Consider the following 13,272-nt stretch of genomic DNA (forward strand, 5'->3'; position numbering starts at 1 on the left):
TTCCATTAATAACTTTTTGGGAGAAAACTGTAGTATTTCTCTCTAGCCTAGCAAACCTTTCCCTCTCTGTCTCCCCTTTCTCTATCTGATAAAGGAAAAAAAACTCAATTTTGGAAGGCAAAATAATATCGTGACAGCCTTAATGGCATAATATCAGCTACAAAAAGTAAATAGGTAGATAATTGGTAACATCTGTCAGCATTCTAGACCAGCATGTTCAGGTCTACCACAGAATCACAATTTTTTATTAACCTTACATTACATACTTCTTTCTTGTGTATGTGTTGTAGCGAGCTTGCATGTAAGGCAAGCACATTTTCAAATCAATTCAGACTTTGAAAAGTCTAAAATTTTACATGGTGTTGGCATGGCTGTGTGGTTCACCAGACACTGAGGATGGAGAGACTGACATCACACTGGCTTTCATTCAGTTTTGGTGTGACAAAGACATTAAATACCACATAGCATTAACCCTGAACTCATGCACGGTTTAGTGTGTTCACACTCAGACAAGCACACTCTCATGTCAACTTTACTTTTGTGGATGGAAGCGTCATATCTTTGTAGATGCAGAGTTTGTAGATCTGCATTCAGATGAGTGAAACAAGAGGAAAATAGTCCGGACACTTGCAGTCAGTGCCAAGTCAACACGCAGCAGTCCTCCTTCCAGCTCCTCCCATGTTATTCCATATCATCATGCAGATCGTAGATTGTTAGTTTTACCCACCAGCTTTTCATCTACAAAAGACTGTCTGATTAGAGTCTCTCAAGTTGCTGTAAAAATGTTCTGATGCATTGCCACAACTGAGAATCCGATCTGTCTCTGACTGCTTTCAGTGACATACGCAATTAACCAGCTGCTTCCTATGATTAAAGAAAGTCTCTTGTTTCTAGGCCATTTCCTCCTCCTCTTCCTTCTCTTCCATCTCCTCCTTGGTTTTTTCTTTCTGCAGTCATCCACCTGTCCACCCCCTCTCACCGCATATTTTCCAGTTTACATTACGAAACACAGCTATTACTTTTGAAATCCCCCCCAGGTTCATATGCTGTATACAGGCTTTCACAATATTCTTTAGAAATCTACTAAAAATAATTTGCACATATTCCTAGAAGCTTCAGTAGAAAGGACTGGACTTCTATTGTAGGTTCTTGAGGACTCTCATCCAAAAGTCAGTCAGTCAGTTAGTGTTGAAGAAGTGTTTTGGACTAAGGTGAAACATCTTTAAGAACCTAAAAGAGAAGTCCAGTTGCTTTCTACTGGGACTTCTAGGACTGACCTGGATGGATGAGAATCTGAACATGCAGAGACGTATTTCCACACAAACAGGGATCAGACATTGGTGACTATTGCAGCATTCATCCTAAGGATTACGTAGGATCTTACTATGTGTTTATTACAAAGGCCACTGAACTTTTGTAGCCACACATGTGAAGACATTTTTGAAATGTGAGGTTGAAACTTACAGGACTAAACTCAGTTCAACTTCTGCTGTATTGCTGGCAGCCACATTCAAACTTGAATCAATGCTGACTTGGAGTGCTTGGTAGGATGCCTATCTATTTCAGAGTTGTTTTGTTGTAGTTGTTGTTTTCTACCACAAAAGAGACCATAAGGCTCATCTTAGACACGACATTCAGAACGTACAGAAAAATCTTCCGTCACTTATGTGTGGAAGGAGATTTCCAGAGTAATTTTACAAGACATGTTTTCAGACATTGATCTGTATCGCAAAGACTAGTATTCCCTGCATAATACATTCAGTGCCACTAAATACACATTTGGACCTTTTATGTTCACTTTTTGAAAGTCACAATGCTGTTGATCAATGTGTCCGCTGGCGTTGTCTTGAACTCCATCACAATGAACTGTGTTTCCACATCCTGGCCAATTAGGGCAGAACAGGTGGACTCAAACCCCTGTGAGATCTGCACAACCCTGCTGTAACCACGGTGACAACACAATTATGTGCAAAGTTGGTGAAACCACAGCTTGAGTCTAATTTGTGTGCACATAATTTAATGCTTGTTATATTTTAGTGAAAGCAAACACCAAAAAACTTGCAATAGTCGGGATGTTCACTGTTTTAGCTGTGAAAAAAATCACACCGAGGAAAACTATTTCAAGTTGAAGTGTTTGCTGTGAGCACGCACACACAGACACAAGTGCACAGATGTCGCTGTGTCTGAATCTCTTACCCCGCACTCTCTTTATCCTCTGCCCACATTTCTTGTCAGCTAATTTACCCTCTTCTTCATCCTGCCACCTCCTCCTTTGCTCTTTCGATCCTCTTCCCATTCAATCATCTTTTCATGCTCTGCATTTTCTGCCTTCTTCCAGCCTCCTCTTATTCTCCATCATTTCAATTGTCTTTGCTCCACTCATCACCTCCTCTTCTTCTCTTCTGTACAACACCCGTCTCTCACTCCTCTTCTCTTTTTCACCTTTCAGTCTCACTCCCTCATTTCGCTTCTCCTCTCCTCTCACTTAACCTCCTGCATCCTCACCTCGCTGCCTCACGTCCTCCAGCCGCTTCTTGCTCTTTCCTTTTTCTCCTGACCCAGTCACCTGCTTTGGGAAGTATTCGCGCGGCATTCGACAAAGTTCAATGAAACACTGTGGAAGTGGCGTCCGTTTCTCCTGACAGAGTAAACATCATTTCCGGATGGGAACTTTTCTGTCATTTTGCTGACGGTAAACTATTAAGGCATCCAGGTCACAGCAGTGCCATGTTCCTGATGCTGACTTGAAGAGTCACAAATGCGCACATAATTTCTCCCAAATCTTTTTCTCTTTCACCCAATTTGAGGGGATTTACTCCAGGCCAGGACCCTCCCCTGCTGTTAATCCCTATGCATTATAATTCTCCACAGTCACAGTGCCTGTGTGTGTTGCAAAGACTGATGGCTGTGCATATATCAGATGAGCGTCACTGTATGAATCACAAAATATCGAAAAGGTTATGCCTGACAGGGAATGATCACAGGCCTATACAGTTTCTCTATTTCACTCATGCCTGTGTACCATATTTCCTTGTGTGTGTTTGTGTGTGTGTGTTTTTGCAAAGCAACCCATTATGAACCTAGCAAATCATATACTAACCTCACTGGCACAAGGCATTTACCAAAACGGCCATCTGCATTTTAATGACAGAGTCTAATTTATTTATGGCTATTTTATTACGGGAGACTCTTGATATTCCTCGTAACACACAGAAATTCGCATGGCTGTCTCATTTCTGCTGATGGCGACGCTATGCTAATAGTGTTGGAAATTTCTGTGCACCTTTCCAAACAAGTCGAGGTTTATGTGGATGTGTCAGTGGGAAGCATATGTGCCCAAGTACGCATGCATATCAGGGCAGCATGCAAGTTTTTCCCTTTTCTTAAGATTTGCATGGTTATCTTCACCTTGAATGAATATGCTGACCTTATGCACACAGTAAAAAAGCTCTTGCAGGTTTTACATTGCTGACAATGTGACAATGGGCATTCTTTATCAAATCAAAGTGCCTGGCAGATGGACCTGATCGCTCCTCTATTGTATCTGCTGTTGGTAAGTGTTTGCAGAAGTGTAACATTAAAAACAGAACACATGTTCTGCTGCTAAAAAAAAAAAAGCAAGGCAATTTGCTGCGGCTATTGATTCATGTGAAATACTGAAGGCGCTTCTATCTACAGGCACAAATGTAACACTTGGTTTCACAGCACTCTGCATTAGTAGATGAGCATCTAATAATTACTGCCAGAGTAGTCCTGTCCTACAAGTGTAGAAACCAGTGTTACATGCATTAGATAATAGATTAGGACAGCGGTTTCTATTTTTTATGCACCAGTAACAAATAGAGTACACAGTTTGTTTCTATCAGGTTTGAACAATAGTGTGTGAGTTTGTGTCTGGATACATGATGGGCAAAGTTCTCAACCAATGGTGGCATTCTAGCCACTAACCACTCAACCTCCACAAAACACAGTTCAAAGAAAATACCTGTTAATTAACACTGGCACTTAAGGAAAAAAAAAAAAAAACGCTTTCTTTTAAAAAAAACAACAACTTGCAAATCTGGGAATAGTCTTAAAGTAAGCATCCAATTTTAGAAATTTACCACCAGTGATTAGACATAAATGAATCTTTTTGTATTCAATTTGAGAAACAAAGACAGCTCCACTAAAGACATGTCCAAATTATATGCAGTAAATGTAGTCCTGAAACAAACAAACAAACAAACAAACAAAAGAAGATATATCTCCTATTTGTTTGGAGGATGATTTTTTTAAAAATTACATGCACTTTCAGGAATTTCCTTTTAAGAAATTACATTGAACAAAAACGTGGCACCTCTGGGAAAGAAGGTACTGTATGTTTGGTTTTTCAGTAAAAAAAAGAAAAAAGAAATATATATATATATATATATATATATATATATATATACATATTTAAACAGTAATGTTGCATGCCTAGTGTGCATGAATCATCCTCCTCCATCCCTGTTCTCGCTGAGGTGTGAAAAGAAGATCCCACATCTAATGGTGTGCAAGTATGCAAAAGGTGAGGATATCTTTGATTTTCCATAATTGCACTCGTGTAAGTTGCATTTTGAGTGATAAGGAAATTAAATTGACTCTCTGATGAAAGCACAACACATTATTAAAATGAATATAAACAGTTATTAAAAGACAAGTGCAACAATGAGTCTGGTAAATATCATCTACAGTCTATAGGGCGTTGACGGAGTTAAGTTAATACAAGAACTAAGTCAAGCATGCAATTTTTCTGTGGTTTTAAACAGGCTTGTCCATCCCTGAGGAAAAATATGTAAGTGAACACTTGCACTGCATAAAATACACTACATTTTGTTCTAATGCTTGTGAGATTTGGTACACTGCTGTTTAAAGTAGTAATGGTTCCATCTGTTGGGGAAACTGAGAGGTTTGTCACCTTCAACGTGTAGTGCTAAACTGGAAGCACACATGTGCCAGCATGGAGCTGAGATCCAAATTTGAAAGCGCCACAGTTGAAAAGATTTGTTTATTCATTATTTGCTAGCACTGACAACATGACACTTGCCACGAGAAGAAGAAATATTCACAAATATTTTAGAATACATCATAGTCGGATCATCGGCGCCTGGGCTCGCTGATGGCACTCTTCATAATTATAGCCTGCACACAACCAGCAATATAATCAATAATCTTTCATGATTTAAATTTAATTAAATGACACAAACCATTGACTCACTGACCAAACCCTAGTTTCTGTCAAGGTGATAGTGGTAAAATACATCATCAGTCTGCTTTCCACTGGCTGAGGGCCATAAATCTGCTGTGTCTCTTGGGAATTTTAAATAGCTGCAGCTGGGTATATTAGTGTTGAAATTGGTCTTGTATACAGCCCAGAGGCCTGCCACGACTATGTGCTAAACTGGGCATCTTAATGAAATAAAAAGGCTGCGTGTTACATTGAGTTACCTGTAAAGGCTCGAGTTGTCCCCAGTGACACAGAATAATGCATTTAATGTGTTTTGGCTGTATGAGAAAATCTATTTCTCCCAGCCTCCCACAGCAACAGAAGGATGGAGAGAAGGAACAAAAGAAGGAGGAGAGAACAAAGAATAAAAACAAACGTCTGAAAACAGGAAACAGGAGAGAGCGAGCAAGAGGGAGGAGGGCAAACAACCAACAGGAAAAAAAAAAGAGGCGAAAGAATAGGCAGGGGAGGGTAGCAGAGGGAGGAGGGGAAAACTGAAAACACAGTGTTTGCAAATCACAAATTAAAAGCATAAGCATGCTATACACCAAACAATCTCCCAAAGGAAATATGGGGCTTTCAGCATAAAAAAAAAAAAATCTTATTTGGGGTGGATAGATAGGTAGAGACAGACACTTCTTGGGCCTCTGCTGTCATTTACAGCAGTGGTTTAGGGAACAAACCACAAATACTGGAGGAAAATGTACTGACTATCATTCTGACGTAACTATAGGGCTGTCTTTCTCTGCTAACTGCATCTAAGACTACAAATCAAAGACAGTAAATAACGTATATTTCACAGAAACACAAATCTGAAAAAGCACTTAAAGAATGCAACCTTCTACCAAGGCCTCCTATTACTATGAATACTTAGACCACAAATTACCACGCTCCAAAATATACAGTCATTCTGATTATCTTATGGTGGTTAATATTAAGGAGAATAAATTATGTTCTAAGAAATCAAACAAGGAGTGGGAAATACTAGAAGTCATAATCATGACAAAGGAGTTGCTGCTGCTATTGATGCACAAATGATACCAAAAGAATCATGTTTGTTATCCATCCATCTCTTCTATTCTTATAGATAAGACATCACTTAAACGCCTTATGGGAATTTCTTCAGAATTTCCACAGATGTCCACTTGGACTTATTGACAAACCCATTTGTTGGTCAAAGGTCATTTTTATTTCATAAAACATGACAAAATTGAACACAAACGGTGTCAAATGATGGAGCGATGACATTTCATATCCAAAAGGTCAAAGGTCATGTTGGGACAGACCTAGAGATAAGCAGCATGGTTGGTATGGCAAAGGTACATATACAGTAGTAATTCCAGTTATCTATTGGTTTTTCATATTTACCATGCATAAGCAAGATATCATCAAATTTTAAAGTTAAACTACAAAGATATGAATCCAGTTTTACCATGTACTCAGTACATCAGAGGCTTCTTTGCTCACTTGGTGTTGTGAATTTAAGAGGTTCTTACCGCATTGTAGTGGTCTTATGACCACTCATCTGTTTAATGACAACAAAGTTGACTCTAATCTAATCAACTATATATGTGCAAGATATTAATCTGACAAAAACAATGTGAAAAATAACATATTCTTAAAAAAACAAACAAAAGATATTAATCTGACAAAAACAATGTGAAAAATAACATATTCTTAAAAAAAACAAACTTTTGGGGGGTTTATTCACAAATTACATGCATTAGAACTTGCAGAAATATTGGAAACAATAGAAGGGGCTGTACAGAGCTCACTTGTAAACAAACAAAATGCTCTTCACAGTCAGTGTTTTTCACCAAATAACACTGCGTGCATCCTTCAGGTCGGAGAAAGTGCTGAATGCATTTCAACTTTCATAAAACGCCTGCAAAGCAGATTCTTGAAACCTGCATGTAGAATTGGATGCTATCTATTTTTTCACACCTTCGTAACATCTCACCAGGATGTATGGTGTAAACAAAGGTATTTAAAAAAAGAGGAAAAAGCTGAGCTGTTGGAGATAGAACTCGTAGCATGTATAACATACAAGCACTGTATCTCCATAGATTCTTACCAGAGCACCCTGTTTCCGGGCATTTTTTCCATTTTTGCATCTTGTTAATGTAGCAAAAGTGCCTCCTATAGTTGGTTGTTGTAGGCTTTTTATGGGTTTCATGGCTGTGACTGGAGAGCCTGAGGTAGAGGTAATCTTTAACAATGGTTTCACTTCTACAGAAGACAGTGAGCGATGCATTTTGAGGTGTGAATGGAGGTTTGACCTGTTGTCCTCATTAGCCACAACTCTCTTAAGGCAAATAGTGAACACTAGTGAGGCGGAGAGTGATGTGGTTCTGACATTAAGGGAAGCTTATTAGAAAGTATCAGGGGTTTGGGTGGGTTGGGTCAAAAAATGAAGAAGTAGCTAGTGTAGTAGTGTAATGGGAAAGTAGAATTGATAATGTCACAGCTATGGTTGAGACATCCTACATTGGATGTTGTGGGTTTCGTAAGAATTGGGTGGCTGATTAATAACTTGCGGGACATGTATTGCAGATTGTCTCTCACAACTGGTTGTTTGGTTGTGGATATTAAAAAAAAATATCTACAGCTTTCTCTGTTAGCTAGCTCCGTGTTATCTTTGGGACTAAATGAAAATACTCCTAAATGAGGTCAAAGTCCTGTCCCTTTGTTACTAGTGCTGCAGCATTATCCCCACGACTTGCAGTTGCCGTTTTTTTCTTAGCTCAGCAGCCTGCTCCACTAGTAGACTGAATTTCTGTGCTGTGTTTCTATGGACTGTACTGAACTGTCTGTGTTGGCAGGTAGTCTAAGCCATCATTAAAAAGTCGAAGTCACCTGATAAGTATGACAATGTTTGAAAAATGACTCCCTTAGTTATTGTGGCAGACAGCGCTAATGCAGGAAAGCTGCTAAAAGGATAGTTGTCACTTGATTAAAGGTGAGCTGGACACTAAGGAGACACTGGAGAGTTACACAGCAGGCTCAGAGCTGCCGATCTCTACCCGACATCTGTATTGAACATTCTACTGAGTTAGGTGCTACTAAATTAGCACGTTGACTGTTGCTCATTTTGTGAATTGTTACAGCCAATAGATATGGTAAAAAGCAAAGAGTAAAAAGATATGGTAAAAAGAAAAAAGAAAAAATGAGTGGCAGCTCAATGGTATGGTTTCATTGAATACTGTCCATATAGAATAAAGTTTGTTCAATGAGCAACTAACACCTCTGACATTTTCTGAGCCTTCAGGTGAAGATTCATAATGTCACTGCTTGATTATTTATCGCTCACTATGTCACTTTCCTGGTGAGATTTACATACTTAGACGTGCCTAATAAAATGGCAGTACACACCTAATGCTTTACATCTGTTTAGCTGCTGTCATTTCCAATATGGCAGCCATTTTTTTCATGTATGTACAAAAAGAGAAAACTTTGATATAAATTATTGTAGGTAATAAATGAACATGTGTTAAAATTATGACATCTAATTAATAGCTTATTAGTCTGTGATCCCACGCTTCATTTCATTTCAGATGTATGGTGGCAACACATTAGAAGAGTGGTGTGAAAGCACCAGACAAGTTTATTAAATTAGACTGAAGTGACCTCTCACCTTTACAATACATAAGCTCCCTTTTATAAGTCCTATGCTGAAAAATAGTCTTAATGTGAAGTCATTGTCAAATAATTCATACTCACCCCCCTGATCGGTGCTGACGGTGATGATGGCCACCTGGCGAGGGAAGGAGCTCATGTCTGACACGCCGTTGAGTGACTCAATCTCAAAGGTGTAGTTGGCGTGTGCAGAGAAGTCCATGACAGTGACGGTGCCGTTGGTGAGGCCTAACGGACGCGGCAGGAAGCGAAGGTCCTCCTCACAGAGCTGGCACTGGTTGGGCTCGGGGCCACAGCGTTTGCACTGGACGTTGTAGGTGAGGTCCCGGCGGCCTCCGGTGTCGCTCGGCGGCGACCACTCCAGCATCAGGCAGGTGTCGTTCAGGTTAAATATGAGATTGCGGGGAGGAGATGGAGGGCCTGGCGATGAGAACGAAATTCAATGAACTGAATAAAATAACGTAACATGTAAAATCTGCCTTTAAAAGATCCACTTTCACTGACTTTAAGAAAAAAGGATTAGTGGTATGGAATTTGAACAGCAGATCATTCAACAACTCAGGAGCCTGAGTGGCAACTCAACAGATCATCAAGTGAAAAAGAACAACTCATATAGGTGTTAATCTGATGACTGCTGATTGGTTGATCTGTGTCTTTCAAATTTAATCAATAATACATGGGTTTTAGAAAGTAACCGTGTTCTGGTTAAGATTTGATCAGGGTAAGAACTGAAAACTACCTGGCTAGAGGTAGGGTTAGGGCTTTTAATGACTATTTTTCCACACAGCTGTCATTCTTCTTGGGAGAACAGTCTAACAAAACTTTGTCTGATGACTTGTCATAGGCCTAAGGATACCAATTAGCCTCTATAACCTGGTTATGCGGGTTAATTGAGAGTTGCCATCAACCACCTGCTGCTCTTCTCCACCACCACTGGATCTGGGGACACTTAATCCCACGAAGGCAATCTTTTCGAGTAACCGAGCCAAGAATATCACTTCGCAGGAAGGAAGATAGGATTGCATCTCATCAAGATAAAATATAACAATTTAAAACACTCTCTTATTGCTGTGACTTACTGTAAAAAAAGAGGATATCTTGAGAAAAGCAGAGAACCCAGAATTGCCCCGAGATGCATCACAGCTAAAACGATCTTCTGAACAAATATCAACATAGTATATTTGTGTAGATTCTTAGTCATTCAGGTCATGGTGGTCTTAAAAGCTTGAGAAAGAAGCAACTGGAGTTTTCTTTTTGCTTTCTAAAGATGCTTTACCTCTCATCTAAAAGGCTTCTTCACCTCTGAACTGAGCAGTGAAATGTCTTCAAGAACCTAAAAGACACTGAGTTGCTTTTTGCTAAAGCTCTTAGAGTCAACACAGTTTGTTAATCTGTATTAGAGACAACTAAAGAATTCACCTAAAAACTGTTATCTGTATTTCACACAGGCACTATCACATTCTGCTGCCCCACACAACTCTTCCTTATGCATTCCTCACCCGTGCAGTAAATGTTTTAAGTTATTCCTTTCACTTCACTTTGTCGAGGTATTTCTGTGTTCCTTAGATGCGCATGTTTGTGTGTCGGGGTAAGCATTGTGCTATACCAGCCAGCCAGCTGTCAACAGGGTGGAGTTAAAAGGCCTGAGGGATTTGAACACTCCCGTCCTGCCAAGCTCACTGTCTGCCAGGACAATGGGATGTTTCCTCTCTCCTCCACCATCCCTCCATCCCTTTCTCTCCCCACCATTGCTAAAAATCTCAGCAGACAGCAGAGCTCCTCCTACCGCTCCTCCACTTCTGTCAGCGTGTGTCCATTCTCTCTCTTTATCTCTTTCTGCCTCCGTCGGCCATTATCTCACCTCCTCTATTCTCTCCATCGAGGAGAATCCACCCACCTCCCCTCCTGCAGAGCAACCCCACTGCCATCAATCAGCTCCTATTCTTCTCTAGGGGCAGATTGGTATCAGAGCCCTCCTTCCTTTCTCACTTCACTGTCTACTCTGTCCAGCCTTTACACTTTCCCTCCACCTTTATCTCTCCTCCTGTGACATCTTCTCTTTCTTTCAGTCTACCTTTGTCTTCCTCTTAGGACCTCAGTCTTTAATCTCCATTTCTTTCTTTCATTCTTTCTTTCTTACTTTCTTTCTTTCTGACTTCAACAACAAGCAAATGGTTTATGTCCTGCCCTACAAGTCCCTGATTAAAATGCATTTTGTGAGTAAACACAGAGCTCACATCTTGCAAAAAGAGGACGTGGCACACGAGTCAAGTCTTTTTAGTTTGCATGGTTGTCACACCCCCACAAGGCTTCATCATACACTGTGTTTGTGTGTGCAGAAAAAGTGGCCTTGAAGATTTTGAATTTGCGCCCGGAAGATACAACTGTAGACAAGCCATTGAACAAGAAACTGAATCACAACTTAATATACTGAACCAGGTGTCTAGAGTATCTTAAAATAAATATTGCTTGGTTGGCATACCTAAACCTGTTTGATCAGCACTTAGTTTTCAGACTTTGTGGAAAGGTACGCAGAGTAGGTAAGACTGCATTTCATCCCTATGAAAACTGCTCAAGACGAAGTCCAATAAATAGGAAACTGATCGGAAAAGTCTGCAGCTTAAAAAGCATATATTTCAACAGGCAGAAGCTCATAAACATATCTTTTGAGTGTAAAGAGATGAAAACCAAAGAGGAGAAGCCTTTCCTCTGCAAACAGTGCACGTTAGAGGACACTATAAACTAACAGCATCTCCAAACAATGACTTGGCTTGGTCTTCCCATAAAAGACAAATACACTCCTCCACCCTGGAGAGCTCTCAGACGTGGCCCCCGTCTATCTCAGTGACAGCTAAATGGCTTTTTAATTAAAGGAGAATTAGTCCGGTTAAACTGTAATTTAATGCAAATATGAAGTCGTAATGACAGTCAGTGAATCATCGATGAAGACGAGGCAGCTGAACAAAAGCCATGTAATTCATCCAGAGACTCTCTAATGTTCAGTTTCACACCAGATAAGTCCTGGAGACGAGACTGGATTTACAACCACAGCAAAGTCTGAGAGAACACTGCAGTAATCCACCGGCTCTGTGGAGAAAGTAATAACTTACCCAGACTGTCGGGCATACACAAGTATATAAATATTTAATGGGAATTTACAATGAATTAATTAAAGTTTAATCGGCTCAAAATAGAAAATCACTATTTCTGTCTCCCTAATAATGACTGTGAAGTTTAAAATGCTGGCATGGCTTTAAACACATCAAAAATAATGACTAATGCAGAGTTGTAACTGTATGTGATTACCGTCTCTAATAACTTACAGTGGTGGTGATAAAAATGCCGCTTTCCAGTTTGCTATTGCTTGCGTTGCGCTTGTCTTCAGTGTTTAAGAGTATTTTCATTGCACTCATTTTTTTAGTTTATTTGTGTATTTGGGTAAAATCTGTTGATTTTTTGAGATCGTGTTTAATAATATAATACTTCCTATATAAATACAAATCTACTGAGATGCACTGCATAATTCTGTTTTCTGTTTCACCTTCACAAGCACTTGGATCGCAGACCATCTGTCACTGAAGCTAGCGAATGTTTGGTTTATCTGACTCCATGGTGCCAGGTTTTCTGGGACACTCACGTGTACAAGCCATAGTTGGAGGATCTTTCTCAGCCCTGAAGAAGCTCTTCTCACAGCGGCAGATAGCGGCGCCCTCTCCATAGCTGAAACTGTGCGGCGGGCACTTTGAACACTTGATGTTTCCGGCGTACGCCTTGTAGAAGCCTGGGTGGCATGCTGAGGGTGACAGACAGACAACAAGACAGGCTGTAAGTGCAAAACGGATTTACAAGTGAAAATATGATAAGTATCTCCCCATACATTATTTTACACAGAAAGATCCCCCAAAGGTTTTCACTGTATGCTGGCATCCTTCAGAAACACTTAAATTAAAGAATATCAGGTTGGAAACCATTGCATTGAGGATAATCAAGCTAATGAGAATATCTGCTTTGAGTTGGGACATGTTTATTTTCAGTATTTAAAAAGTATATTATTGTTCATACATGAAAACAAATGTGCTTAAAGGACAAACAAAGACACACCAAGTCACCGTAATTATTTTTAAAATCATTTCCTCAACTGTAGATAAAGCAAATGTAATGCAAAAATTCACACAGATTTTTCTTCTCCCTTGCTGATTTAGAAAGTTTGGTTTACCTGGAAGATGCTGGAGGATAGCTTTAATGCCTAATTTATATTTATTGTCACTGTTTAATTCTCAATGAATAATTAAAGGGCAGAAAATGCCTCACCAGTTACAGCTGTCTCAGGGTGATTTCATGCTTTACTGTTTTTTCCTCATAATCCTCGAGTGTTTTACATAGAGTTAGCT

At 39.7% G+C, this 13,272-nt stretch overlaps 1 protein-coding gene across 1 annotated transcript in view; it reads right to left on the minus strand.

Annotated features, from left to right (window-relative positions):
- The window catches only part of LOC110958618 (ephrin type-A receptor 6-like), a 176,862-nt gene that overhangs the window by 74,009 nt on the left and 89,581 nt on the right, over nucleotides 1-13,272 (minus strand). Inside the window, exons 4-5 of the mRNA XM_022205234.2 lie at nucleotides 12,519-12,674; nucleotides 8,966-9,301 (exon numbers count right to left, since the gene is read on the minus strand). Coding sequence (XP_022060926.1) covers nucleotides 8,966-9,301; nucleotides 12,519-12,674 — 492 coding nt within the window. The remainder of the gene's footprint in view (nucleotides 1-8,965; nucleotides 9,302-12,518; nucleotides 12,675-13,272) is intronic.

Source organism: Acanthochromis polyacanthus, chromosome 14 (genome assembly GCF_021347895.1).
Source record: "Acanthochromis polyacanthus isolate Apoly-LR-REF ecotype Palm Island chromosome 14, KAUST_Apoly_ChrSc, whole genome shotgun sequence".
Classification (NCBI taxonomy): domain Eukaryota; kingdom Metazoa; phylum Chordata; class Actinopteri; family Pomacentridae; genus Acanthochromis; species Acanthochromis polyacanthus.